Source organism: Euwallacea similis, chromosome 2, assembly GCF_039881205.1.
Source record: "Euwallacea similis isolate ESF13 chromosome 2, ESF131.1, whole genome shotgun sequence".
Lineage (NCBI taxonomy): Eukaryota > Metazoa > Arthropoda > Insecta > Coleoptera > Curculionidae > Euwallacea > Euwallacea similis.
The window spans coordinates 1,552,333-1,580,216 of record NC_089610.1 but is presented as its reverse complement, the minus strand read 5'-3'; the positions used below and the strand labels follow the sequence as shown (position 1 = coordinate 1,580,216).

Sequence of the window (27,884 nt, the reverse complement as noted above, 5' to 3'; positions counted from 1 at the left end):
AGTGAATTAATAATTTAGTTCTAAATCTATCAAAAGAAGCGTGAGTAAACTCTTCTTGTAAGGATAGGGTCATCACAGCCAGCACGAAGCTCTGGCATTTCTGTATGTAGAAAATCAGATTTCAACCAGTCCTGGTATATCTGCCCAATGTAATGGAACGACAATTAGGCTGGTTTTTTCATTACCTTCGAATTTTAGTTTTTAACATGTTTTTCATCAGTAGCATACCTACGTAGTTAGATGGCACCATTCGTATAACATTCAACAAATGACGAGTCTGTGAGGTGATAATGAAGAAATTCTGTAACAAAATCGCGAAAAAAGACTGGAAAGTGACCATTCCCAATATAAACTCCTCGATATTCCGTCGATCCCCTAATTGCGACGAAGATAAAATCTCAAAGAGATCTTCAGGCTTCTACGATTTCCAAGAGGCCCAAGTGGAGTTCGATAAAGGGCGCAGCCTCCCCAACAGCATTTACGTGGACAGTGATTCCTCTTCTACATCCTCAAACACTGAGAACGAAGATCAGGAGTTCATGGACGCCCAAGACAAAACTCCAAATCGGGAAATTTACATGGACACGGAGGAGCTGAAGAACATTGACAAAAACAATAGCAAATTTGAGTATGATGTGCCAAAGATAAGCTTTAAATTCACCCAAAAACAAGAAAATATCTATGAAAATGAGGCAAACCTCAGTGATGAACCAGTTTTGTTGAAGCACACAAGAAGGAGTGAGATTCAGATAATCTTGGAGCAGCCAAATGAGGGTAAGGATGATACTTTAAAAGATGAGGATATTGAGGAGGCTCTGGAAGAGCTTGATAATGCTTCGATTAAAAGCAGCCAATCAGAGAAGCTTGCATCTCAATGTGAGAAGAAAGTGAGAGCTGTTATCGTCAGAAATTTAACCAAAAGCGGGAGTGACCCTAATATAGCTCTTCGCTTAGAGGAAGACGAAAGCTTCTATAAAGTTCCCAGAAATTTGAACCCTCATCATCGCCTCTCTCAATCGTTAAGCGACTTTGATCTTGAGAACATGAACTCAGAGATTCTCCCCAACTCCTCAAACCATTCCAGCATTGAGCACATTTCTTGCAGCCAAGTTGACATAGCCAGACAGAAACTAGCTGAATACAACATGCGGAATTCCAGTCCTAATTTCTCTGAGAAGATGGACTATTGTCAGACTCGCAGCAAACTTCCAGTGAGATTTAGAAGGACTACGTTGCTGAAACGACCCAAGAGAGCTTTGGATTCCTGGAACAACTTTAAGAGCAAGATGAGTAATATGATTACAGAGCAAGCTGCTCACCAGAGAGTTGGTGCGTTTGTTGATAGGGACAAAGTTGCCATGAACATTGAGGAAATGTATAAAAACTCGAAGACGAAATGCAAGAAAGTGTTGCAGAATACTGGGAAAATTATTTCCACGAAGCTGAGTCAAGGAAGGAAGAAGAGTGAGACCCCTGAGAGTGATATTGTGAAGAATAATAGCAAAAGTTCCCTGCCGAAGCATTGGAAACTGAAAGCTAGTGATATTGAGTATAAGTTGAATATAAAGGAGGGTGAAGAAGGAAATGATGTTAGTGATAAAGTTAGTGATAGTGACTGCTCCCCAATGAGTAAATTTGGAAGTGAATTCAGTGACGATAAGAATAAGGAAGAGGAATTTGATTTTTCCACTATTAAGAGCACGTTTAAGAAGAAGCTGGCCTATGTTTCTGAGGTAAAGTGTTGGTTAATTTTTTCTAAAGTTAAGATTAAGGTATTTTGGCTGTTTAAGTATAATATTTGAGGTTTTGGGAATTCTGTAAATTTTTCAAATTCAGGATTCATAATGAAGATCTAGTAAACTGGCAACTTAATTTAGTTATAATTTATTCCATTACTTTTATAAATTCAGGGATATTGATGGTAAATCTGAGGTAATAGGATAAATTTAGTATACAGAGTGTTTAAGATAAGGATGAGGCGTTGAAATGTTACTAGATCCCATGAAAGAGATATTTTGTTTGTAGCGGATGAGATGAATGCCTTAAGCACTGATCGGAGGTCTTTGATGTTGTTGGTGTTGCTGGATCTCCAAGTGTGGGTTCCCCCAGGGAATACTCACTAAATGCCCTTCCCGCTCTTCACCCCGTTTCCATTCTGGGTTCCCGTCAAGCATTCTTTCAGATAGGGCGGGGGGGAGGTGGTGATAGATATATATGTATTTCTGTTTCTCAGGATCACTGCTGGTGTTTGCGAATTCATTCTTTTTTCATCTTTATCTTTATCGCTATTTCCAGATACCCTCCAATTGCATCTCAGTGTCTCTCTGACTTTAATAAGAGTCTCACACAGGTTTTCGTGTTATGTTCCTCAATGCAGGTGTTACTGGATTCTTTTCTCAGATCAGCAAAGTTTGACATCTGAATATCGTGTATTTCAGATTATCCGGTTTACCGCAGAATCAACACTCGTCAGTTTTCGACTTATCTATCCTCTTCAAGTGCAGGTAGAAAACTATGCCGTATGAGTACTTGACTTGCATTTCATAAGATAACTTAATAACTTGGTAGTAGATTTAGTTAAACGTCAGAGAAGATGTTCATTCAAAAGAATAGTGAACCGTGAAACTACTCCTTTGAATGCGCAACTTTTTTCCCATTTAATCAAGTCAATCTATTACCGTTTGCCCAATCGCCATGCTGGACATCCTTATCTTGAACACACTCTGTAGAACTTCCGAACATTAAGTACACACTTCAACATCAAACAATACCATACACAAATAAATTACCTGAAACAACTCCGAAAGCAATGGAAACACCTACTTCCATTAACAAATTTGTTTTGTTAATTAAAATTTGTAATTTCCCCCACTGTTGTCCTTGTGGATATATGAGAATTAAGCTTTCGCCTCCGAATCATATAGATCCATCATTGTTTTCACATACGGTTAAACAAGGAGAACAATATCAGTCCATCACTAGTTTTAATCCTCGGAGTGAACTGATTGGTTCATTTGAAGCGTGCTATCAAAATACTGGACCAACACTAATATTCTCGTATAAGGTATCGCATGGAGGTATGTTATTTCAGTTGGACGATTGTAGTTTAGAGGTGAAGGAATTTTCGCATATTTTCACAGTGGACTGATATTCTAGTATATTGATAATTTTCTATTATACTATTTCTCTTACCATTTGAGGGAGTTTTGGTATGACTCCACGTGTAGTTAAGAGGTGTATTTTGAAGCGTTTGGTAAATTTAACAGCCACTTAATTGCCTTGAATTTTTAAGACCCTTAAAATCGCTTGGAACGTTTGAACGAACACTATGTTGAAGCGCTATGACTACCGTGTAATTTAGCGTTATCTACAACGCTGTCTCTAAAAACTTATCAGTGTTGGAACCATTTACATTGGATCCGAAAACGAACAATTTCCGCGGAATTTTATCAGTCATACTTACCTTCAATGTGTGTCGTGTTGTTTCATAATTTTTCATTTATGCCTAAGTTACGAATTAAATGGTTAAGGCGGCGGAAGTACAAGGAATTCAGAGATTCCAAACAGGTCAGTTCAAATGACTCAATTTCGGTAACTTTTAACGGCCCTGGCGGTAATTGAATCCTAAAAAAGTTAATGTACTGACCTCAAAGATCATTTCTATAATTGATCGCACCTAAAGGTTAATTGGTCAATTTTAAGGTCCATTACCTGAAGTAAAATGTAGTCAACACACATTGCACATTGCGTTTGCTAATAATAGCAACTTTTTGTCCTGTAATGGCAGAGGTAGGTAATTTGCGTACCTGTGTGGTTTAGATGGGCATAATATAGCAGTAATAATCAGAAAATAGTGATTTCTATCATGCTCTGATTGTCCTGAGACGCTTTTTCTTCGCGATTTGTAAGATCAGGCAGCTGCTAATTAAGTATGTATCGATCATAATTCGAAACAAATCGTTCGAGAAACCGATTCATTGATACGGCATGTTTTACCACCGTAAACTCTCGCTTGTGCTAAAGTAAAGAAATAATTTGTTTTTCTATGATGATCAATCCAAAAATCAATATTGCAACAATGTCGCTTTGGAAAGTTCATATTATGTATTTGAGGCCAAGGACACGCTCAAAATTTAGTTTCAGACGAAAAAATTGCGGCTTTAAGCTTTAATTTTTGAGATGATTGTTGTTTTCAGGTCTTATTGCCAGTATCATTTTATCAGTTATCATTTTCCCTTCAAATTAAAGTCTTCAGTGGAATCCAAAGATGTCTAGAATTTTTCGAAATTTCTTAAAATTAACGATCAATTTATATTATTTTTGGAGCGCTTTTGTTTTTGGATTTGAAGGTCAAATTAAAGTCACAAAACTGAAATATTTGGTAAAATATTAAAAATATTTGGCAAATATTTCACTTTAAATTGAAACTTTCACTGGCGTCTCAAGGAGTGTAGAATTTTTGCAAATTTGAGACGCGATCATTTTTTACTCAACTTTTTTCCGTCCCTTTATTAGATTTTTACTTCCATAAGTTCAACGAATTACATTTTTTCTGTTTTTTGAGACATCGGTTTCGATTTGAACCTAAAATCCAAGTTTCAACAATCTGATCTATTGGTACATTTTCAGCTACAGATATAAGTATTTCCCTAATATCAGAAGAATTACTCTAAACCTTAAAAGAATCAAAATTTGTTCATTTTTTTATTCCAAGAAATAGCTCCCAATGTTCTTAAAAACCTATCAAATTAGTGTTATCAGTTAACAGAAATCAGAGGTGCGCGCCGTTTCGATCTGAAAAATATTGAATCTCTAAAACTTACTTTCATTTCATATTCCCCTAATTTGTAAAAAAACTGTAAATCCCAAAGGAATTACAATTGCTATAATTTTTTTATGTCGAAACATGGCTCTGTATCCCCTTAATAACTTGTCTAATTGAAATCGTACTTTAAATCAAACCAGAAGCGTACAGAGGCTTCAATCTGAAACTCATCCAAAAGCCAGAAAATGAGATTCATGTCCCGAATTTTTGAAAAATTGTAAATCTCAAAGGAATAAAAGTTTAGTCGTTCTTTGCATGTCCTTGATAACCTGTCAAATTGGCATCTTGCTTTGATCAACCCAGAGGCGCGCGTAGGGTCAATCTGACGGATGCCAAAAAGTAATTCCCTAAATTTTGAAAAATTGTAAATCTCAAAGGAATAAAAAAATTAACCGGTCTTTTATTCCGACAGATGGCTCTGTATGGCATTAATAACCTGCCAAATTGGCGTTATAATTCGACTCAAATTAGAGGCGTACAAGGTTTCATTATGGAGCGCACCAAAAATGGAGAAAATGAGTTTTTAATGCTCTTTAAGCAAAAATAATATGCATTTGTCACCAAGGCAACTCCCGAAACCTAATTTAAAATATTTTTCCTTGCTGGTTTCAGGGACAAAACGGATTCGAAGACTTGAGACGATACGTGAAGCATGGAAGCGACTTCTGCAAAGAACTAGCCACAATTCTACACGAAAGATCTGAAGCCGAGACTCAGTACGCCAAAAGTCTGTCCAAGCTCAGTGTTAAACTGTCCAGGGCTTGCAGCAATGGGGTGGGTGGGCTCAATGAGGCCTGGAAGGCTGTAGCTGTGGAATTAGAGGCCAAAGCTGAGGCTCATCGCATTACTGGCAACGCTTTACTGGAGGAAACTGCAAAACCTTTAAGGACCCTTACGGAAAGTCAGCATCGGTGAGGAAGCATTGCTGGTGTTAGAGCTTTTGATTGATATAGATCGGCGTTTTAGGACTAGAAAGCAATGCGAAACTGCAGTTGAAAAGGCCGCAAGGCTGTTGGCCGAATTTAGAACTGCTGAGGCTAAAGGCAAGAAGCAAAGTCACACTTGTGCCAGAGATAACGAGAAACTGCAGGATGCTGCTGTTATTGATACTACAAAATTTGGGAAACAGACGTAAGTTTTAGCTTCGTTTACATAAGGGAGGTTTCTTAACAGAGACTTGTTTTATAGGTTGTCGAAGAGTGCCAGTCTCATACAACTGACTCATCGGCAGAACTCAGCAGATAAGGAAAACGCTAAAGTAAGACCATCTTTCGAAGTTTTATCACACAATTTTCAATATCTAAAAATGCGCAGTTTAAGATCCTCTGAAAATAGATCTTGTAGGTGGGTTTCTAATAATAAACAACCAACAACCTGCCCCACGAATATAAAAACATTCACACATGTGTACGTTATTTCGTTCAGTGCTTCTGCTCTATTTCCTTCTTTCAAGGCATCCATTTCATTATTAAAAATAATTGGGCACATACTGCACATATTGCATTATCATGCCTGACCTCCTATTGGCAGAATAGTTAGGAGTATTACGTAATAAGGTTGAAAGTATTCAAAACCGAAACATTTTGATTATTGGTGTCCCAATTGGGGATAAGTTCCATTTATGGTTTCGTTCTTCATTAGCTTGCACGAAACCTGAGATTTTAGCCATTTTTTACATAACAAGAAACCCTAGGTTTCCTCATTTTTTCTATGCAATTTTTTTCACAAAAGGGTGCTTTAAATGCTTTTTATGTGTCAATTTAAATTAGTTATACTCGTAGGTAGTTTCTCGGATGACCGATTTCCATGGTAAAGTGGATTTTAATGTGATTTGCCCCTTAATGAGGCATTTAATTTGATGTTTTTTTTAAAGATATGGCCTGCTGAGAAGGGTTTCCCTGTAACAAATTGATAAACATTTAACTTGCGATAAATCATCAAGTTGCATTTTTGCTTGTTTTCTATGAAATTCCATGGAAAATGAAACGCGCAAGCGTTTTCACGACAATTTTTTTTTTGAAAAACTATGCTATCTAAAAGCTTTATGATTTGCCAACAATCTTATTTAGTAGAGACCTTCATAGTCTTTCTAATAATTTTACAAAATTTTCCACTCGCCCTATTTTCTATTTTTTTACTTTAAAACTCATGAATTATTGCTCATCATTATTAAAATTGCTTAATCTGAGATCCCTTTGTTCTCAAAAACTCAAAAAAGCTGTTTCCATTGAGCACCAAACGGAATTAGGAATTAGGTATATTTCAACGTATCGGCACAACTCTTGAATCAGCTGCAATAAATGGCAACAATGCAATGCTTTTTTGTTCGAAAATCATCATGGCTCTAAGTACAGTGACGTAAGCAGCCACAAAGTCACCATGTTGCCAAATTATGACGTGGTCTTTAAATTTGAAGAATTTTCACCCAATATTTTTGGGAAATTAGAATGTAATTCTTTATGATTATTGGTAAGTTCTTATTTTTAAAATTGAAATATTTACAATGCCCGAATTTTTAAAATTTTTATGTTTTTTAGGTTTTTCAAAAACCATCAAAGAGCAAAATTTTTTTGGAATAGCTAGGGAATAATCCCTTGAATTTGTGCCGCATGTTTAATAAACACCTTGTATAAATATGTAGAGTATTCCGTGAAGTATGCCCCAAAAAGGAATCTTATCATTTAGGCTTTGAAATAACAAGATTTAACCTAACTTGCCTTATGAAAATATTATTCGTTTAGGATATACAGGGGGTTGAAGTTCATTTTTATATTTGAATTTTTTTAATAAATCGAGTAGTTTTGAAGATATCTCATCTAAACTTTGCATCCATGTTTTTTTTAATCGGTAAAAAGAATATTTCATGATATTTGAGTTTCAGAAAAGATGGTGTTATTTGTAGCCTATAGGGTACACATTTATGTCCCCATTAAAAAAAAATGTGATTTTAAGCGGTATTATCGATAAATCTATTATTTCTAAAGATAAAAGGTATACCTCGTTTATTTTGCTAATCTAAGCTATTTTCGAAATATGGTGGATTTAAATGTCCACAACATGTCTAAGTAAGTGCGCGATATTAAGTAAATACAATTTATTGATAACAGTTATTCATTTATTGAAACACTATTTTTTATTTTAGCAAGTATGCAAAATGTCCACCATTTATTTCAATGCATTTTCGTACTCTTTTTATTAAGTGTTGTCTTATTCTAAATAAATTCCCGTCATTATTTTTAATCACTTTGGTGGCATCCTGGAAGCGTGGAAATAATTGGTCGCGCGTCTGTATCGTAAACTAAGGATTTCACGTACCTCTATAACAAGAAATCCATTGAGTTGAGGTCGGGGCTTCGAGCCGGCCAGAGTATGTCAATTCCTCGTCTAAACCATCCATTAGGAAATTGTCTGTTCAAAAAATTACGAACTACAATGAGGTCATGCATAAAGATGATATATGATATTTTGACTTAAATTTAATGGTACATGTTCAAGTAAATTCCCTAATTCAATTCTTAAAAACTCTAAATGTCGTTCTATATTAAGCCTTATAGGTAATTCAACAGATCCAATTATGCAATCGTCAAAAATTCCACTATTAATAGAAAATTCATGTTGAAAATGACGCCCTTTTACTACTTTTGGATTCTCACAGTTCCAATAATGGCTATTTCTCCAGTTAAAAACATCATGCCTCGTAAAAGTAGTTTGAGCGAAGAATAAAACTAAATTAATGAAATTTGAATCTTGATTTTGGCTATCAATAATTGTTTGACAAAATTGAGGTCTTGCTGATAGATTGTGTTCCACTAAATTTTGTACAGGAGTAAAGTTATACGGATGTAACTTTTCTTATTTTAAAATTTGAAAAACCGTTGTTTGTTTTACTCCTGCAGCTCTTACCAACTGCCTAATGCTTTTTTCGGGATTTTCTACAACGCGAACTAACAATTCTTCTTTTAGGTTAACAGCAATTATTTTAACGGATCCATGTTGACTTTTAAGACGAAATGATCCAGTTTCTCCTAAGCTAGTAAACATTCGTTAAAAAATGTAAGAGATGCAAATAAATTTCCGCCGTTTGATATAAAAAATTAGGAATTTATTGTGAAAGAACGGTGCATTATGTTTTATCAAAGTATTGTCCATCGCTAGCTACTACTTTTTCCCATCTTTCTGGCAGCATTCGAATATCACGTCGGAAGAACTCTTCGTCTTTTGAGGCTATCCATGAATCGACCCAATCTTTGGTACCTTCATATGATGTAAAGTGTCGCTCAGACAGAGCATGTGCCATCGACTGGAATAAGTAATAGTCGGATGGGGCAAAGTCTGGTGAATATGGCAGGTGGGGTCGGACTTCCCAATTAAGTGTTTCCAAATAGGTTTTGACCGGCACCGCAACATGTGAACGAGTATTATCATGTAGGAGAATAATTTTGTCGTGTCTGGAATAGTAATGGGCGCGTTTTTCTTTGAATGCTCGGCTCAATCTCATTAATTGTGTTCGGTAGAGAATTCCAGTCATGGTTGTGTTCAGTGTGAGCAGCTCATAAAATATGACACCAAGCTGATCCCACCAAATACACAACATGAATTTTTTTCCATGAATATTTGGTTTGGCTGTCGATGTTGAAACAAGGCTAGATGGTCCCATGATTTTCTCTTCTTTAGGTTATCGTAATGGATCCATTTTTTATCGCCAGTGACTACTCGATGCAAAAAGTCCTTTTTTTATTCAGCATTTCACTCATGCAAAATCAGCGTTCAACGTCTTTCGGCTTCAATTCATAAGGAACCCAATTCCCAACACTTTTAAACGATGCGAAATTGCTTGAGTCACTTCTAATGTAAGCGAAAGTTATTTTTGCGTTTGGGATGAATTTTCCTCCAATAATACTTCCAATTCCATATCTTCGTACACTTTAGGTCTTCTACTGCGTTCTTTGTCTTCCACGTAAAATTAACCGTTTTTAAATTTGTGAAACCACTCGCGACAACTTCTCTCACTTAAAGCAGCTTCACCATATACCTCTACAAGCAATCGATGCGCCTCAGCTGCAGATTTTTTCAAATTGAAGAAGCAAATTAAAAGTTCCCGCAAATGACGCTTATTCGGCGCAAAACTTGACATTAGGGAACGAAACAAGTTATATGATGCTGATAAGGAGTCACTAATATTTCAAGGTTAGTTTGGGTTAGTTAGTTCAGGTTAGATGACCAAACTTGCGACAGTACGTCTTACTTGTGACAATTTCAAGATCATTTTTTGGTGGAACCATGTTTTGTCAAACGGCGGAACCTTATTTGTACACCTCATATTACCATCCAGTGGTTTCCTGTTTGGGTATTTTTGTGGATAGCGTCGTACGGCGGCACACATGTGTTCATTTGCTTTAGCGTAAACACAAATCATATCTCTCATTTGATAATTGAAAAAATCATTACACTTAACCATTTTGAAAAAATAGCATTTAAGTATTAAAACAAATCAAAATAAACCACTTACTATTTGCAGTTGATCTTAAATTGATTGACAACATGACATTTTTGCAATTGTTTTCAATAATTCCGCAAAGCCTACTTACGAGTGTATCAATAAAATGTCATGCACTTCCTTAGGCACGTCATAGACATTTAAATTTTCCATATTTCGAAAGTGACTTAGATTAACGAAATAAACGAGGTATACCTTTTATCTTTAGAAATAATAGATCTATCGATAATACCGCTTAAAATCACAATTAATGCATTTAAAAAATATGGGGGCATAAGTGTGCATCCTATAGGCTGCAACTAGCGCCCTCTTTTTCGAATCTCAAATCTCATGAAATATTCTTTTTATCGGATTAAAAAAACATAGATACAAAATTTAGATGAAATACCTTCAAAGCTACTCGATTTATTTAAAGAAATTCAAATATAAACATTTATTTTACCCCCTGTATAGCCAAACGAATAACATTTTCATAAGGCAAGTGGGTTAAATCTTATTATTTTAATGCCTAGATTATAAGATTCCTTTTTGGCACATTCTTCACGGAATGGCCTGTATATGTGATATACCGTGTGTTGTATATACAGGCTGTCCAGGATAAAAATGCACTCTACAGGAATCTTGTAAACCATAAGAAATAGGGAGGTGATTAAATTAAAGGAAAGTTACGCTTTTCTGTATTCTGCAAAATCATGTCTTCAAATTTGAAAAATTCCGAATGGATCGTAAGTTATTTGAGAAAAAACAATTTTCCGCGATTCCTTTTTACCGTTTTTTGATATTGTTTCAAAATATATTTTTTAATAAATTTCACATTTTCATTGCCATTTCTTCTCCTCTATAAAATGGTGTCTTAGATTTTCAATTCGTTTCGTTTCTTAAATAGTCTTAGTAGCAGAACACTGAAAACTGGTGCAGGTGGGTTTTAGGTCATTCTATTTGAGAATCTGTCTTCATTTTTATTCTAAAAAAGCCCTAAACTACTTTTTGAAATTTGATCCTATAAAAACTCACGCAGCTTGCCATGACTATGAGTAAAGATTCATCGTATCCACTAGACATATGCGCATTTTGAGTATCTAATTAACAAAAAAATATATCAAAATCTGCTAAGAAATAACCATTTTACAAGAATAGTAAATCTTTAACCTGGATACACTGTATATGCAGGGTGGCTTTTTTAAGAGTGTCACGTAAATATCTCTGAACTTATCAGTTTTAGAAAAAAAAGTTTAAAATAAAGGAGTTATATTGGTGGGGGGGGGGGGGGGATCTGTAGCATTATTACTGTTTCGTTTCAAAGTCACCTTCAGGCTCTAATCAAAGCCACCTTTGTTTTTTCAAATGGAAATCTCACATTTTTTTATTGATTCTGATTTATTGTTAAAAATAAATGTTTTTATTTGAAACATTTTTTTTATTCAATTGCTAGTTTTAGAACTAATTGATATTTTTGAAGAATTTTTCTTTTAACAAAAAATGTTTCAATACATTCAACAGAAAAAATTAAAAAATAATAATACGTAGATGTTTTATCAATTTTTTTGGCTCACAGTCCTACTCGCTTACAGTTTCAATTCAATTTTAAAATAATAAACATTTTAATTTGGCAATGCGTTTTTCAAAAGGAGAAAAAATTTAAATTATTTTTGCTTATGGCGAATCAGGTAGAAGTCCTACTGCAGCTGTGCAGCTTTATGCCGAGCGTTTTTCACAAAACCTAGTTCCATCACAGACTTTTGTCAATAAAATTATGAGTCTATTTCGAGTAACAGGAAGTGTCGAAACACAAAAAAGGGTACGCTCAAAGACTGTCGTTGGAAATAAAGACAACCAAATTAGTATTTTAGCTGCGATTGCACTTGATCCTTATGTGAGTACCAGCTGGCTGAAATGTATGTATAATTAGTGTATCACAAAGCAGTGTTTGTAAAATTTTGAAAAATCATAAGTTTCATCCTTCCTACTTCTTCCTTCATTAAGAATTACATGGTGACGATTTTCAAAACCGACTTGAGCTCAAAGAAAAACTAGAGAAAATAATGATTTTTTTTCTCGAATGTGCTGTTTTCTGACGATTCTGGATTCACAAACCATGGGTAAATTAACAGACACAACATGCATTACTAAGCTGTTGAAAATCTCTATTAGTTGCGAGAGATGCAAAACCAGCAACCATCGATGTTTGGTATGGCATTGTGAGTCAACATTTAATTGGCTCCTTTTTTATCGATGGGAATCTTAATGTTGTAAAATATCTAGACTTTTTAACAAATGATTTGCCAATAATTCTGGAAGAAATAAATCTATACCGACGAATAACCATGTAGTATCAAGTGTCTAGCCCATTACACAACAATTGTTCTGGAAAAATTGAATTAAATATTTCCCTAAAAGTGGATTGGTTGTGGTGATAATGCTAACTGGTCAGCACGATCACCAGACTTAACATCTCCAGATTTCTTTCTTTGGAGATACTTAAAAGGAATTGTCTACGTTGAAGTGCCAACAATTGCTGAAAACATGAAACAAAGAATAAGAATAGCTTACCGTAACATTTCACCAGAAACGTTTTTTAATATCTAACAGTCATTTAAAATGAGAATCGCTAACTGCATTGAAGTAGAAGGATGTCATTTTGAACATTTATTTGGTTGAATCGTTAAAAAAATATGTTTCTTTTTAATTCTTTCTGTTGAATGTATTGATACAAGAACTTTTCGTTGAAAGAAAAATTCTTCAAAAATGTCAATTTTTTTCAAAATTATTAATTGAATAAAAAAATTTTCAAGTAAAAACTTATTTGTTTTCAACAATAAATCAGAATCTGTTAAAAAAATGTGGGGTTTCCATTTGAAAAAACAAAAATTGACCTTGATTATAGCCTGAATGTGACCTTGAAACGAAATAGGGATAAAGCCAAAAGTTTTCCTTCTTCATACGACCCTTTCTATATTTGAAACTTTTTTTTTCTAAAACGAATAACTTCAGAGATATTTTCGTGACACACTTAAAAAACTCACTCTGTATAAAGGGGCGAAAACAATTTTCAACTATAGCAACATTTTATTACCAAATATTATATTTTAAATTTCTTCATCTACAAAAATTGTTGAAAATGACTACCTCCAGCTAGGATGCAAGAATCTAATCTTGTAGGCCTCGACTATCCAACTCTTTAAATAAAACTAGGGTCGTTTCTTATTGAGTTACACTCAGTCATTTTAGGAATTCTTAACTCTTTCTCATTTTTCACTGGAATAGTGTAAATTAATTAGGTGACTTTATAAGAAATAATCTAGGAGGTTTAAGTCCTGGGATCGAGCAGGCCACAAGTGAGGTTCAGTTCGATCAATCCAACGATCTCCATATGTTACGATTAAAAATTTACAAACGACCACACTGAAATGCGTTGGTGCACCATCGTGCATAAACCACATTACATTTATTGTTGACAATGGTACAGCCTTCTGAAACTGAGGTAACGTTTGTTTCAAAAAGTTACGATACACTTCGCTGGTCAGTCTTCCTGGTAAAAATACTGGCCCAATTAGCCAGTCACCGCAATTCCAATTCAAGCGTTCAACGAGAATTGATGCTGCTAACTATTTTCACGTACTTCATATGGATTTTCTTCAGTTTACATATGGTTATTGTGAAAATTCCTTTTTGCTTAAGAAATTTGCTTCAGTGGTAAAAAGACTCAGCGTCAGCGTCAGTAGTTGAGGGTTTTGAACCAATGTGTGCAAAATCCCTTGGCGGAATGTAATACGGGGAGGAAAATTAGCAAGAAGAAGTGCCTGAACGCGTTATATGTGATACGGGTACAACAAATAGTCCCTAAAAATATTCTAAGCATTCCCATTGCTTACAATTAAAGTATTTGCAATTTTTCGAGTAGAAATACCTGGACCTTCTTCTATCATAATATGCATATATTAATAAACACCCTGTATATAATCTAATAAATTTCCAATACAACTAACCTATTCTCCATTGCAGTTGGTGTGCAAGAAGAAAAAAGCTGAAGACGCAGTTAAAAAGGCAGATATAGAGTACTACACCCTGTGTGTCAGGGCAGAAAGAGCAAGGTAAAACTTGATTTTTGCATACGGGGTGTCCCATAAAAATTAACTTTAATTCCAGTATAGTATATATATAGTTCAATTCTGTGGTATCACTATAATTTCTTTATATTTTTAGACTCGAATGGGAGTCTTCGGTGCTGAAAGGAGTAAATACCTTCCAGCTATTGGAAGAAGAGAGACTAAACAACCTCAAACTAGTTTTAACTTCATACCTTAGGCATATTGACGAGCTCCAGCCTAGGATAATCGAGGTGAGATATTCCTCTTTTGTATTTCCGATTTTAAAGTCATTTTCAGGCTACAGAAAGGCTAAAACTTCCCTTAGAGGCTGCAGACCCTTCCAAGGACCTCATCACCATCCAAAACTTGAGGCAAACCTCACAGCAGATTTCTGAACAACTGCTACCTGACTTTTATTGCGAGCACATAACTTTGGCCATGAATCGGGAAAGAAGGAAACAGGTATGGAGTCGTATGTTACAAGTTTTGTAATTTAGATGTAATGAGTTGTTGTTACAGGCGTTGATTAAATTGCTGCATTTGATCCGACAAGATATAGAACGTGAAAGGAAGTCCAAGAACGGGGTGGAGAACTTGTCCAAAGCGTTGAAGCAAACTCCCAATTTTGGAAACGAAGACTCGCAGCAATCTGTAGTTGAGAAGCTTTATCATGTAAGTGATGCAATACCCTAATGTTACTTTGCAGCGAATCTCAAAAACGGCTAGAGTTTCATATGTCTTTTCAGGGTTCGTTCACGCTCAAGCTAATTGCAATTACTTCTCGATTTAAAAAAATTTCAACTCTTTTTCTAACATTTCTCGACAATAACATGTGTCTCTTTAGATGAAATCAATGTTAACATATCTCGAAGGAGCCCGATATAAAGTACAAAGTGCTTTAGCCGAATTGGACAGCAGACCCCGAACTGGACATCCACTAGCGCCTCATATAATCATCACGAGGGACAAATCGGGGCTACAACAAAGCATCTTAAAGGTAAATTTCTTTCATAAAAAGAGGGAGAGAAAGAGATAGAGATCGGTTCCTCGGCATATATCGAGGGATACAGGTATATTGTTCAGACGAAAATAACGAATTTTGGCATTTTTGCTTTTATTTAGGTTCCGCAATGGTTGCGAGAAGAATTTTTCGAGACTGATCGAAGTCCATTAAGCGAAAAATCTCTGAAATCCGAGAAGTCGGACAATTCAGATTCCCATATAAACGACGTGGAAGACCATGTTCTGCACGACTGGACCCTTCGGGGTGCGGCGGATGGCAATTCAAACCAACCAGAATCAGATTTTGGTAACTAAAATCATATGATTATTAAGAAAAAAATACACAGATGTCTGTTCCTCATATTGCCTATAACTTCTCGATCTGACACCATTGCCTGCCCAAAATCTCTTAGTCTTATTGGTCATTCGGAAACAAAACCCAAGCGCAACGTTGCCATCCCGGATTTATTCCAAATTTCAAAAAGTTTTATTCTTCGTACATTTTTCCAGGATTATCATATTATCTTAGTTGCCATTATTTTTGCAGATGAATTTTCGTCGCAATGCAGCAGCACAGATCAAGTGGCGGATACCGAAAACGTTCACCCCATTGCCAAGTGCAAAGCCATTTATGCCTATAAGCCGAATTTACCTGATGAATTGTTGCTGAATCCTGGAGATATTTTGAAAGTAAGTTTTGAATGAGACTAGTAAGCTCTGTTGTAAATGCGAAGGTAGAAACACATTCTCTTAGGGTGGTTTTTGTAAGTTTCAAAATTTTCTCTTGCCAAAAAAGTTTTCGAATCAAATTCTTCTTTTTTTCAGGTATATCGACAGCAAGATGATGGATGGTGGCTTGGTGAATGCAATGGTAACGTTGGAATATTCCCAGCTACATACGTGGAAATAGTGCCTGCCTAGCATTCTCGAGTTAAATTTCTTATATTCTTAAAGACTGATGAAATCTCGTAAGTTCGCAAATTTACTCCATACTAGCAGTTACATATATCATAAGGAAGATATTTTAGAAAATTTTTATTATTCAAATTTTTATTTTTGTCAAGTAAAGATATTACTTTGTAAGTTTGTGTATTCATTAGACAATTTAAAATAAAATCTCATAAATTTACTAAAAGGAATTAATATCCTTATACCTACTTACGATTATTATTAGTAACTTACTACATTTTGAAAATACAATTTTGTATTGTTAAATCATAAATCTTGGTCTTCCTGCTCGAGAGCTTGTATTATAAAACCGATTTACTGACTTGTAAATTTGTAAATACAGCCATTACTCATCTGTAACAAGTATTGTGATTGAATTATATCTATTTATTTTGTAATGAAAACTATAAGAGTTTTGTAATTGTATGATATTAAAATATGTCATTTATTCTACGCTGAGAGAAATGTTTGCAATAAAGTTGAATAAAGAAATGTGATTTTTATTACATCCACTCAAATTTCAAGGGTTCATTACATTCTCTGAAACACCTCTGGAAACGTCAAAATTATCAACAAAAATAAATTTTTTATTTTGTTTATATAAACTCTCATTTGCCACCACTGTTCGTATCAACATATGTTTCAAAGCAAACGTCAGCTGCTGTGTAGCATATAATCATCCTTTTTTGGTACATGCCCATAAATGATGATAAAAGATACATCGTATGTGTCAATTGTATCCATTCAAATTTCACATTTTTAGAGCTACGCTACTTCTGCGGAAACGCTGAAAATACTAAATTTACTCTATTTCTCTCAGAAAATATACATATCCTCTATTTAATTAGTCTTCCTCAATACTTAGGAAAACAAGATTAATGCCATCACTATTGACTGTGCCTCTTCTCATATAATAAGAAAAAATGGCTACATGTTGCCAGTAGGTGGCTAGGCAGGGTTCCATGACGTTAACACAGTGGTGGCAATTGAAATATTTACGAGGCAAAGCAGATACAGTCGCAAATTTGTGTTTCAATACGGTCATCCTAACAACTAGTAGGATTATGAATTTGTACTAGTTTCAGCTAATGGCATAATAGTTTCGGAAGCTGATAATATATGCTGCAAAACTCTTTATTTCCCATACAAACGATAAACAACAAATCGGAAGTTACCCTTAACGATTTGGTTTGCTTAAAGAAGCGTGAAATGCGTTGCTCATTGTGATGATAACTACCCTGCAATTGAATAATCGATAAATCACAGACAAGGGCACGCCTCGCCCTTCAAAGCACTCTGTAATGTGTGAGCAGAAAAAAAATGGAGAGGGGATGTCCATGGCAGAAGTTTTCCGTTATAATTGAAGAAGTTTTTTCAAAAAAAGGTAAAATAAGTGCGATGAAAATTTCTGAACAAAATCACATTGACGGCTGGAAAGAGATCAAATCAAAAAGTTTGATGCTAATTTTGAAATTTTCTACAGCGAATTTTTTTAACAAAATCACATTAAATTTTGTTGATTTTACTGCTACAAACCAATGATTTTGCGAGGTAATTTTCCATTTTGATTTAATTTTTCGTACATATCAAAAAATAAGACTTTTTTATGCACTCAGATAACATCAAAGTCACAAGTGGCTTTCTATCGGCCTTTGCGCTCGCCCGAACTGCAGCCTATTAATTTGTCACGGCGCACTCGCCACCCTCCTGGTAAATGACAGTAATCTTCCGCACTTAAAATTGTTGTCAAACAATGAATATGAATGGGACGACGTTTCCCACGCGTCCGGATTGCCCTCTTCAAACTAGGGCGATATTTTCCTCTGTGGCCGCTATGACAATGCCAGAAACATATTGCTGCATCCGACGCATGGAGTGTGGCATAATAATTAGGAGAAATTAATGGGCACTGTGGGTAATCGGTTTTCCAATTGAATGTGTCCATACGGAGTGTTTAAGATGGGTGAAAGTGCTTGAACACTTGAGGAGGTGCGGGATATAGGGGGAAATGTGGAAATCAATATTTGACTTGAACCTTGATGCAAATTTGTGATAAAAATTTTAAGAATGTACTTAACTTGATGTAAAATTCTTAGCTTAAACATAAATGCAGAGTAGTACTCTAGGAGGCTCTAGTGTTTGTTGTACCAGGTACGTTCTCTAGTTCTTTCCCTTGCTTACAGTAACAATAAAATTACAACACATCATTACAACTTGGTGGTTACCACTGATACACGTTATATGTCAGTTGATTGATTCACTCCCCGAAAAATTCTAAGCACAACAAATTTGGTATTAAATTATTCATAAACAAACGGTTCAATTCTCTACACAGGAACCCTCAAATGTGACCACCCTTGAGCCCATTACAACTTAATCATCCTGAGAAAAAACAACAATTCCGACCACCATCAAACCAAATAAAAAATCGGATTAAACGCGGTAGTGGCCCTATGTAGGGCATGCTCTCAAACAAATCCAGCTAAACCCGAATAAATAATTTAGAGCACCGCGAACAAAACAAAAAAATAAACAGGGATTGAATAAATCTGGTCGGCTTATCTTTCCAAACAATTGAACAAAAAGACCACGGATGACGAGGCATGAGGTCAAGAAATATTTGTATTTGTATCGGAAATTGAAAGGGTCAGTTTGCACCAACAAATTCTATTGAGTTTAGGCACATTGATGTAAGTCCTCTAAATTGAAATCACGTCCTCAGCTTAATTAAAACTTCTGTCCTCATATGACTGCGTAATTGACAAGTTTAAATGACGCATCTAAGTGTCACTTAAGTCACTTAAGCTCAACTACGTATATCAAATGAGGACATAGTATGATTTAATAACGGTGAGGACAAATTCTGAATTTTAAAAATACCTACTTTCTTTTCTTGGTGCAGTTAAGAATAACTTTGTCCACAAATCCCTTTAGGGCCAGGCCACCGAAACCATGTTTGACACATGTAAGTGGGGCCTCTCGTGTCGCGCACGCGACCCCATGCAAAATCATGGGGCCCCAGTCACGTGTCTTCGGAAAACTGACACACCCCCTGAGACCAATTTGAGAGTCGAGGCAATTTGTCTTATTTGAGCATGTGTGAATTGTTTGTTTTGCGGTTTTTAGACTGGAAATAATTTAATTGATAGCACTTTTCGATATCTTTAACGTGTCATTCATCATTTTCCTTCTCATAGAACTTAAAAATGCCACTTTTTCCTTTATTGTTTTAATAATGTTCCTCTTCAAACTCCAAACAAAAGAGACTTCACTAGCAAATTTTACCACCCCAACCGCTTTTATGCACAGCATCCAAATCTCTGCATTTGATGGCTTTCCCAAAGCAATTTCCCTCTTTTCCAACCTGTCAACAGCACACCACCCCATTCATAATTCACCCCTAAACCCTCTCGCCAATCAGAGCCATTTCAATTTCAACATGGCCTCCCATTGGCTGGAACTTGCATGCAGGCACATCCCCTATAGCCAGATCGATATCATTCATCCTTTTAATAGTGAGCTTTATGCAAAAGTGTTTTAAGGGGTAAATTGTTGCAGAAATATTGCTCTTGATGGTAGTGAAAGATGGTATAAAGGTTTAAATCCCGAGGGATTGCAGTTTATTCCTTAATTAAATTTGGTGGTGGTGCGAGGATTAGTGAGTGGAAAGCGTAATTGATGAATCTAGTGAGGAGGTAGTAAAGTTTAGTCAGGATGAGCAGAGGTCAGTTACCAGATTCGTCTAGTTCACCACCCATCAAGTAAGTGCTGAGGAGGTTGCTTGAGTCGAAGAATATCATCCACTGGCACATTTTGCGATATTTTGAAAAAAGTGCAAATTGTAAAACTAAAAATTCCAGAGAAATGTCACACACATCGTACGAGCAAGGAACAAAATACCAAAAATAAATTGAAAGCGTATCACCTTGTATTTCAATAACGAAGCTTTAAAATATACAAGTTCATATGCATTGTTCTCTTTTTTTGTCCAGTTCTGTCGCTTATTAAACTTTCCGGGTTTAAATCTGAATCGCCACGTACATCTTCAATTCCGTTTTTCGTTTTCTGTGGTTTTGCATTGGAAATTGTTTTCTGTGCGCCCCTGTTTGTATTGGTTTCAACCGTATATTTTTTGAAAATACAGGGTATCCGTATACCGCAGTTTGATGAAATCCAGTGAAATTTTTTGTTTCTAAGAGTTTTCGCAAATTTTCGAAAATTGTAGTGATAAACACCGCCCTTGATTTTTCTGCATCGACTTACAAATAGTATTTCGATGCTTCTGATAAACCAGTGGCGTACTTGACTTCTTTGAGTAAATTGTTGCATATCGTGAAAAACTCGATTTTATAAATTTCAAAATGTCCGGTAACAGAACTACGATGTTTATACAGTTTTCCCAACCAAATTTGTAACATTAGATTAACTTTAAAATCACGCCCTCCATCTTATCGAAAACAATGTTAACTTAAGAATTAACGTTAACGTTTTTTTATTTAAACTTTGAGATGAATTTTAATGGGTTGTTGAGGGTTAAAAAGTGACAAAAACCTTCTCCATTGAACCTTTTCTACTTTGCAGCATGCAATATGGATACAATACTGGAGAATTATCCGAAGACGAGCTTTCAGACCTGCCAAGCTGCGCTTTCGCGTCCAGATCTATGAACTCAAACCTCCAACATCATTACCTAACTTCGTTACACCACAGCACTGGTAAGTTTACTGCTTGCTGAGTCCACATCGCATTAATCTTCAATTAATATTAAATGTTTCAGAGCCAAATCCATGTGGTTCTTCCAGCTCCAACTTGAGTTCTTCAGAATTTTATGGATCGTCTCCATACAGGGTGCAAAGACATGCGGCCAACATCCGGGAAAGGAAACGCATGCTGAGGTCTGCTATTGGACCCACCGGGTACTCTTCGTCTTGCTCGATTTTCCTTTTTTCTTTTAGCTCGATTTTCCTTTTTTCTTTTAGCTCGATTTTGATTTGTAAGTTTTCGCGGTTGTTTGTATTGAACCTGAGATTGTAGTTTATTTTAGCACAATTGAATGAGTAGTGACATGATGTATCATCAGTAGATCTATTATAGTTTGTGTGTGAAATTTCTTCGTAAGTTCGATATCCTCTAATTTTCTTGGGGTTTGCAGCAGTATAAACTCCGCTTTCGACGAACTGCGAATGCACGTGCCAACCTTCCCTTACGAGAAGAGGTTGTCCAAAATCGACACCCTTCGACTAGCAATCGCCTACATAGCCCTGTTGAGGGAGGTTTTGACTGCCGATTGCGACCCCCTTACGTACGTGGAGCGCTGCTTGAGGGGTGAAATTAAAGCGGATCGGGCTAATTGGAATACTAGCGGTAAGACTAATTATTGCAAACATCCCCCGGTTTTAATTATGCAACATTTGGTTGTAGATTTAACTGCCAGGTTGTCATGGATCAACTGGGAGAATTTGGGAGTGACTCCTGGTAGACGCAGTGCCCTCACCTCGCTTGCATTAAACTGCCCAGAGAACGTGAATCAACAATAGCTTATTCGAATTTAAATTTAGATTGTGTGCAATATTATTTTTAAGACTCTGTATACAGGGCGTCCAGGAACAACTTCGACAAAATGAAAGGGGTGATTCTACGTACAAAATTATGAAAAAAGTCCCTATCAACTTGTGCCCGGAAGCGCTTTTTAAAGAAGCTACCGCTCTTTAAAGATTAGGATAAGTTCTTTAAGGATTAGACGTTCTTTAAACCAAAAGATTAACATTATGATATAATGTTAACACGATTAACATTGATAATGTTAACTATTGACAAATGTGTCATTGTGTGTCTTTGGTTCTCTATGTGCCTTTGGTTCCGATTTAATTAAATTGAAAGTAAGATTTAAGTATATTATTAAAATTGTCGGTCACCGGATTAATTCACAATCTATTAGTTTACGTTTGTTTATAAAATGGTTTCATTTACTAATGAGGAATATGCAGGTATGCACGTAGTCTATAAAAATAGTAAATATCATTGTTAATTCGTGTACCAAATTTGAAGTGTAGGTCTGAAGTAGTTTTAGAATAATTAATCAAAAATCCGTTTTTAGGTCGCTATCTTTAAAGAGTGGTAGTTTCTTTAAAAAGCATTTCCGGGTGCAAGTTGATAGGGACTTTTTTTTTCATAATTTTGTACATAGAATCACTCCTTTCATTTTATCGAAGTTGTTCCTGGACACCCTGTATATTGTCCCGTTGAGAGATTTGATTCGTGCAAAGAGTTTTCTGTGTGAGGTAAGAAAGATTTTCGGTCTAAAAAAGGAGCGGTGGTTGTAGATAGGTACTTATCATAAGAAAGTTCAGGCAATTATGATTCCACAAGTTAGTATTTTACGCACTTAGAAAAGGTTAATTTTAATTTATCCACAACTTCCTCTGTGAAATACCTATAGGTACGTAAGTATTAAAGTTACCTATTTCTACTATGTTAATATTTATTGAAATAAAAACGTGTGAAAGAATCTACATGAAGCTCTCTTTAATCTTAATCAGTTTTGTTGAGTCACTACTTCAAAAACTTCTCTGGGTTTCCCCGGTCCTGTTACAACAATTTCAGGTTAGTTCAGGGTGCTGATGTGTTCAATTTAATGATGTTACCAAGGCAGTTACACATTTACACATTTATTATATACATAGGGTGTTCATAATAAATACCGACCCGAAATATTTCTTGATTTGGAAGAAAATTTTAAGTAATAAAATAACGTTTATTTAGATATTCAGGGGGATGTTTAATTTGATATTAGAGAGAATTGTATCAGTCACCTCTTCATTTTCAGCTACCATTACTGTGGTATTTTAAATAGCACCCCCCATCAAGTGGCACATCATTGCAAGCGGAATTCAATTTGCTATGTAACTGTACCCAGAAAATTGAAATCGGTTGATGGAGTCGGGAGTTAAAAGGAAAAATATGTTCTAGTGAAAATAGCATATTGAGGTCAAATAATTCATTTTATTAACTGCTCAAAACATGAGCCGGTGTTAGCGAGGCAATAATAAAGTCTGTTTTCAAATTCTTCGCGAATATGGGCCAAAGTTTGTTCAGTAATACTTATACATTCCAGGAAAATCCTGTATTTTAATTCTTGAACGCGTTCAAGTAGAGTTCTAAACACTTTAGTTTTTAAATAACTCCATAGGAGAAAGTTTAGTGGACTGAGATCTGGAGATAGTGCTGGACATTCTAACACACCTCTTCTGCAAATCCATTTTTCTGGAAATCGTTCATTGAACTATTCTCGAAACAGACTTTATTATTGCCTTGTTAATAACCGTTCGCAGTTTAAGACCCTAATAAAATGAATTATTTGACCTCAATAAGCTATTTGCACTAGAGTACATTTTTCCTTCTAACTCCCGACTCCATCAACCGATTTTAGTTTCCTGGGTACAGTTACATAGCAAATTGAATTTCTCTTGCAATGATGTGCCACTCGACGGGAGGTGCAATACCACAGTGATGGTAGCTGGAAATGAAGAGGTGACTGATACAATTCTCTCTAATATCAAATTAAACATCCCCCTAGATATTTAAATAAACGTTGTTTTATTATTTAAAATTTTCCTCCCAATCAAGAGATATTTCAAGTGGTTCCTTTAAAAATGAACATCCAGTATGCATGCAAATCCAAATTCCCACGCGAGTAAACGGAGAAATAAATTAAAACCTAAATAAAAAATGTCAACGATACTTTTAAATTCCGGCCATTTATCAAGTGTAAGCGAAAGCATTAGTGAACACGTAAACTACCTCGCCAGTGCCATCTATTGGAACGTGCATTTAAGTAATTTTTTACCCTATGGTTCTCAGCACTTTTTAGTGGTTTGGAACACTTTTAACCACTATTGGAGTTTAAATCAATTTAAATTTACTTTCCAGAAAAGACACAAATTGATGCGTCATCAATTTTCATTACCTTAGACCACAAACGAAAAGAAAACTGAAAGACAACCTGACATTTATCAATTGGGCAATCCCGTTCCTGTGTGCATGCTTTACCAAAGAGGTTTTTTAAAGATTTTGAATCTATTCGGCATATACGGAATACTACAAATTCACGGAAATGTATAGGGATCTTCTAAAACGTAAAAGATTCAAAATATATATCCTGCAGGTGTAGACCAATCAGTGGTTGGCTGATTGGTTTACAACTGCAGATAACGATCGTTCTACAGAGCGGCAATCAGTTTCATTTTCATTGCTTTTGTACGTACTTACATACATGTTATGAATTATTATTTAAAGTTGTTGTTGAGTTGTTGGTATCCTCATATGCATATCAACTTTTAATTTATTAAATTATTTTAGCAATAAGCACAGGTATCGCTTTTAGTACATTTTAAGAGAGCCTAAATGCGACCCTGTTCGATAGTTTTGCTATAACTGTGCGTGCATTTGTTTTGAGCATGTCTGTCTTGAAAATAAATAGACTGTAGAGTAACTAATTCACGACCTGCCACATTGTCAAGAATATAGCACTCCTTTACTATTTAACGAGTGGTCATTAAAAACAATCTCGCAATGGGCGACGAACCGTAAACGTTGGGCGGTGATCAAAGCCATTTGTTAGTTACCATCAAATATTAAATTTAGCCAGGACATGCCTATGATTTCTCAACGACTATTCTTCGTTAAAGACAAGGGACCAACAGGGCAACCACTTCAGTAGGCAAACAATCATTCAGTAACATTTTATTTAAGCTTACAATTTCAACATAATAATTAATGATTATTTCAGCTTAGTACCATTAAAAAATATATTAATTTCATAAAACTAATCTACACGAGCAGTCCTCAAACCATAACACTATTAACATTATTAACATTGTTTATTCTTTTCCAAACTGCAGCAAATTCAATGCTTTCTGCAGATACCCCACGGCAGTTTTGACGTCGTCGTGATTCAAGGCACTGGTGGCGAATTTACTGTATTTCTGCGCCAACTGGATCTGCTCGGGAGAAAGAGACACTTGGCCGGTGGTGGGAGTACCGTCATTGGTGATGGACGGTAAGCTATAGGTGGTTGGACCTTGAGGGGTAGTTGGAATGTTAGGGGTTACTGATCCCGGCTGTTGAGGGATATTTGGGCTGACCTGGCAAAGAAATTTAGTTCTCATAGGAGTGTTTTAGGCACAGTTGTATGAAAGTCTGTTCTTCTGAACCAGGACAGAAAGAATTGAATTGCTTTAAAAAGAACATTGCTATATTATCATGTTACCACACAGTTAAATGTGAATATTTTACTGTGGTAATGCTCTTCTTAAGGAGTTTAGACTTGAACAATCTCATAAGCCTAATATTGCTATCAAATTAAGTTCAGTTTTTAGTCAGGTGAATCAACTTTCATGCAATTGGGCCTAAAACAATAAACTTACTGGGGAATATTTGGGAAACTGAAATGCATTATCTGCACTGCTTGTATTTGCAGGAGGAAAACCCATGTTATTCGGAGGCCCCTGAGCATCTGCAGATTTAGGCAAACCATTCCCAAACTCATTCATTTGACCTAATATTTCTTGATCTTCATCTTCTTTCCGTTTTCGGTCCAACTCTTCTTGCAGCTTTCTCTTCTCTTCTAAAAGTCTTTGTTGTTCTTCTTCAGGGAGCTCACTAATGTGGATCATCTTATTTTCTTCAGCTCCAGAATTGGGTGGCCCTGGCTGAGGTCTTTCTCCACTTTTCAGGCAATTATGAATATAGGCAGCCTTCCATTTGGCATATTTTTGTTTTTCATGTAGGTCCTCACTGAGACTGAATTGTTCAAGGACGTCAAAAAGCATGCCAGCAGTGTAAAATGTCTTGACTGTGTTTCTGTAAGTAAAATACAATACCAAAACATTACTTACATGTGATTTAAACTGATTTTTAAATTATTTAAGTAGTCAAATAAATCAACTCAATAACATATTTTCTTACTAGGTGTAAAATTGGACCTTTTTGTGTTAAGCACAGAGAGTACTTTTATTTTACAACTTTTACTATCACAATTTCACAAAAATCCTTCCTTGACATTATCAGGAAAATAGATAACATTATGTAATCGTTACATCAATCATCACTACAATATGATAATCACTTGAGCGTTACACTACCGCAATACTAGCAGTGAACTTACTTTTTGAACACAATACTTAGTGAAAATACTTTCACTTCTAGATGTAAAATTGTCACTTAACTGCTTGTTTGGAGGGTAAGTAATGTTACACTCAAACCTTTCCTCATAGATAACTATTCAAATATCAAACATACAAATAAAATTACTTTAAATGTTTTCTTCTTGTGGTTACCAAGAGTGCCAGAGTTTGAAATGGTCTATGAAGCATAGCAGATGCAGTTCGTATTGACAATCTACAATCAAAAATTGAGTCGACCAACTCTGTGCTTCAATATTATCTTTACCATGTGTACAAAAAATCAACTTTTACTGGGAATATAAAGACAGCAAATTTTCAAGTGATCTATAATAAAACGTTCTTTTAGCAAAGACACAAAATTTCTTACTTGTTAAATATCTCAGCAGCATCCTGCTTCTCAGCATGACTAAACAAATTCAAAGCATATTCCTCTATCAGAGCTTGGGCTGCAGTTTCATTGGTAATGCCATCATTACCTTTATTCTCTTGTTTTGTTTTTTCAAGCCAATTTAGAATCTCACCAATTAGGCCCGTGACCTCAGGAGATTTCTTACCTGGCACCATTTTTAGGGCCAGTCGACATGCTGCCATTCGAGCTGAGGTCAAAATATTGATTTAGTTTACCCTTTTAGTTGTGAATTAAGGCTTACCCCAGTAAGCTACAACAATGTTCCTAGCTTCATGTTCTTCTGCCAGCTTCATCAAATGAGCTACGGGTTTTATTTCAGGGGGCACTGGAGGAAAAGGCATCCTGAAGTTCAATTGGGGGATAAAAACTTGTAGGACACAAAAATAAGAAGTGATAAATATCTTAGGAAATAGGGCTTATAGTTCTGTATCGGGTTTTTAATTGCTGCAGAAAGTTGAGAGGTTTATGGTGTATTTTAGTGGTTTTATTATATTAGACGATACAATGTTGATAATAACAAATTCTTGGAAAATAAATCATAATCAGCTGTTTTGTTTGACACTTGGGTTATCTTAATTAAGTGTTTTCAGGAATGATTTACGTTAGGGCCATTAGATGGTGTAGTGAGCAACTAATAGGGTAGTCTGCTCAGATGTAGACAATGTTGAAAATTTCGATTGACGTGAGTTTTGAATACGTTTTCAATGAAAATTATTGATACTTTTTAAGACATTTAACTTGCACGAGCGTAAAGTTTTCAAAAATTGTAGATTAATTTTCTTTGTACGAATTGAATTCAAGAAGAGCAAAATTAAAACATTTCAATTTGGCATATTAGTGCTAGGACGTCAAAGGAAATTATCACATTAATTGCAATAGTGCAAATTGTCGCTTTAAGTAGGACAGCTAAATCAGGACATATAATCATTGT

General features: G+C 35.5%; 4 protein-coding genes across 7 annotated transcripts in view; 2 read left to right on the top strand and 2 right to left on the bottom strand.

The window, feature by feature from the left end:
* The window catches only part of LOC136419371 (EF-hand domain-containing protein 1-like), a 164,668-nt gene that overhangs the window by 71,080 nt on the left and 65,704 nt on the right, over positions 1-27,884 (bottom strand). The gene's annotated exons all lie outside the window — the stretch shown is intronic.
* Nost (Nostrin) lies at positions 56-16,857 on the top strand. Its single transcript, XM_066405531.1, has 12 exons — positions 56-1,733; positions 5,438-5,736; positions 5,792-5,956; positions 6,014-6,083; positions 14,325-14,413; positions 14,526-14,661; positions 14,708-14,872; positions 14,930-15,082; positions 15,255-15,407; positions 15,533-15,719; positions 15,960-16,102; positions 16,238-16,857. The coding sequence occupies exons 1-12, from the start codon at positions 291-293 to the stop codon at positions 16,331-16,333; spliced, it is 3,099 nt and encodes a 1,032-aa protein (XP_066261628.1). The 5' UTR covers positions 56-290; the 3' UTR covers positions 16,334-16,857.
* On the top strand, positions 19,961-22,802 carry Fer2 (48 related 2). 4 transcript variants are annotated; one of them, XM_066403785.1, is made up of 5 exons: positions 19,961-20,121; positions 20,942-21,075; positions 21,138-21,255; positions 21,516-21,724; positions 21,782-22,802. In XM_066403785.1, the coding sequence occupies exons 1-5, from the start codon at positions 20,075-20,077 to the stop codon at positions 21,895-21,897; spliced, it is 624 nt and encodes a 207-aa protein (XP_066259882.1). In that variant the 5' UTR covers positions 19,961-20,074; the 3' UTR covers positions 21,898-22,802. The 4 variants fall into 4 exon arrangements, with proteins under 4 accessions (XP_066259882.1, XP_066259879.1, XP_066259881.1 ...); XM_066403782.1 differs by having other exon boundaries at positions 21,138-21,276; XM_066403784.1 differs by having other exon boundaries at positions 21,513-21,724; positions 21,782-22,799.
* Vta1 (vesicle trafficking 1) lies at positions 25,090-27,445 on the bottom strand. The gene is made up of 4 exons (XM_066405551.1): positions 27,195-27,445; positions 26,912-27,140; positions 25,786-26,221; positions 25,090-25,503 (listed from the first exon to the last, which is right to left on the bottom strand). The coding sequence occupies exons 1-4, from the start codon at positions 27,292-27,294 to the stop codon at positions 25,240-25,242; spliced, it is 1,029 nt and encodes a 342-aa protein (XP_066261648.1). The 5' UTR covers positions 27,295-27,445; the 3' UTR covers positions 25,090-25,239.

Bases quoted from the DNA above. Each gene is read 5' to 3' on its own strand.
- Nost (XM_066405531.1), top strand. From the start codon at position 291: ATGAAGAAATTCTGTAACAAAATCGCGAAAAAAGACTGGAAAGTGACC. The intron at 1,734-5,437 runs GTAAAGTGTTGG...TGCTGGTTTCAG, and splicing joins AGCTGGCCTATGTTTCTGAG to GGACAAAACGGATTCGAAGA. The intron at 14,662-14,707 runs GTGAGATATTCC...AGTCATTTTCAG, and splicing joins TCCAGCCTAGGATAATCGAG to GCTACAGAAAGGCTAAAACT.
- Vta1 (XM_066405551.1), bottom strand. From the start codon at position 27,294: ATGCCTTTTCCTCCAGTGCCCCCTGAAATAAAACCCGTAGCTCATTTG. The intron at 27,141-27,194 runs GTAAGCCTTAAT...TTTTGACCTCAG, and splicing joins CATTGTTGTAGCTTACTGGG to CTCGAATGGCAGCATGTCGA. The intron at 25,504-25,785 runs GTAAGTTTATTG...TTTCTTTGCCAG, and splicing joins AGTTTCCCAAATATTCCCCA to GTCAGCCCAAATATCCCTCA.
- Fer2 (XM_066403776.1), top strand. From the start codon at position 20,075: ATGAGCAGAGGTCAGTTACCAGATTCGTCTAGTTCACCACCCATCAA. The intron at 20,122-20,941 runs GTAAGTGCTGAG...TCTACTTTGCAG, and splicing joins TCTAGTTCACCACCCATCAA to CATGCAATATGGATACAATA. The intron at 21,277-21,512 runs GTACTCTTCGTC...TGGGGTTTGCAG, and splicing joins TCTGCTATTGGACCCACCGG to CAGTATAAACTCCGCTTTCG.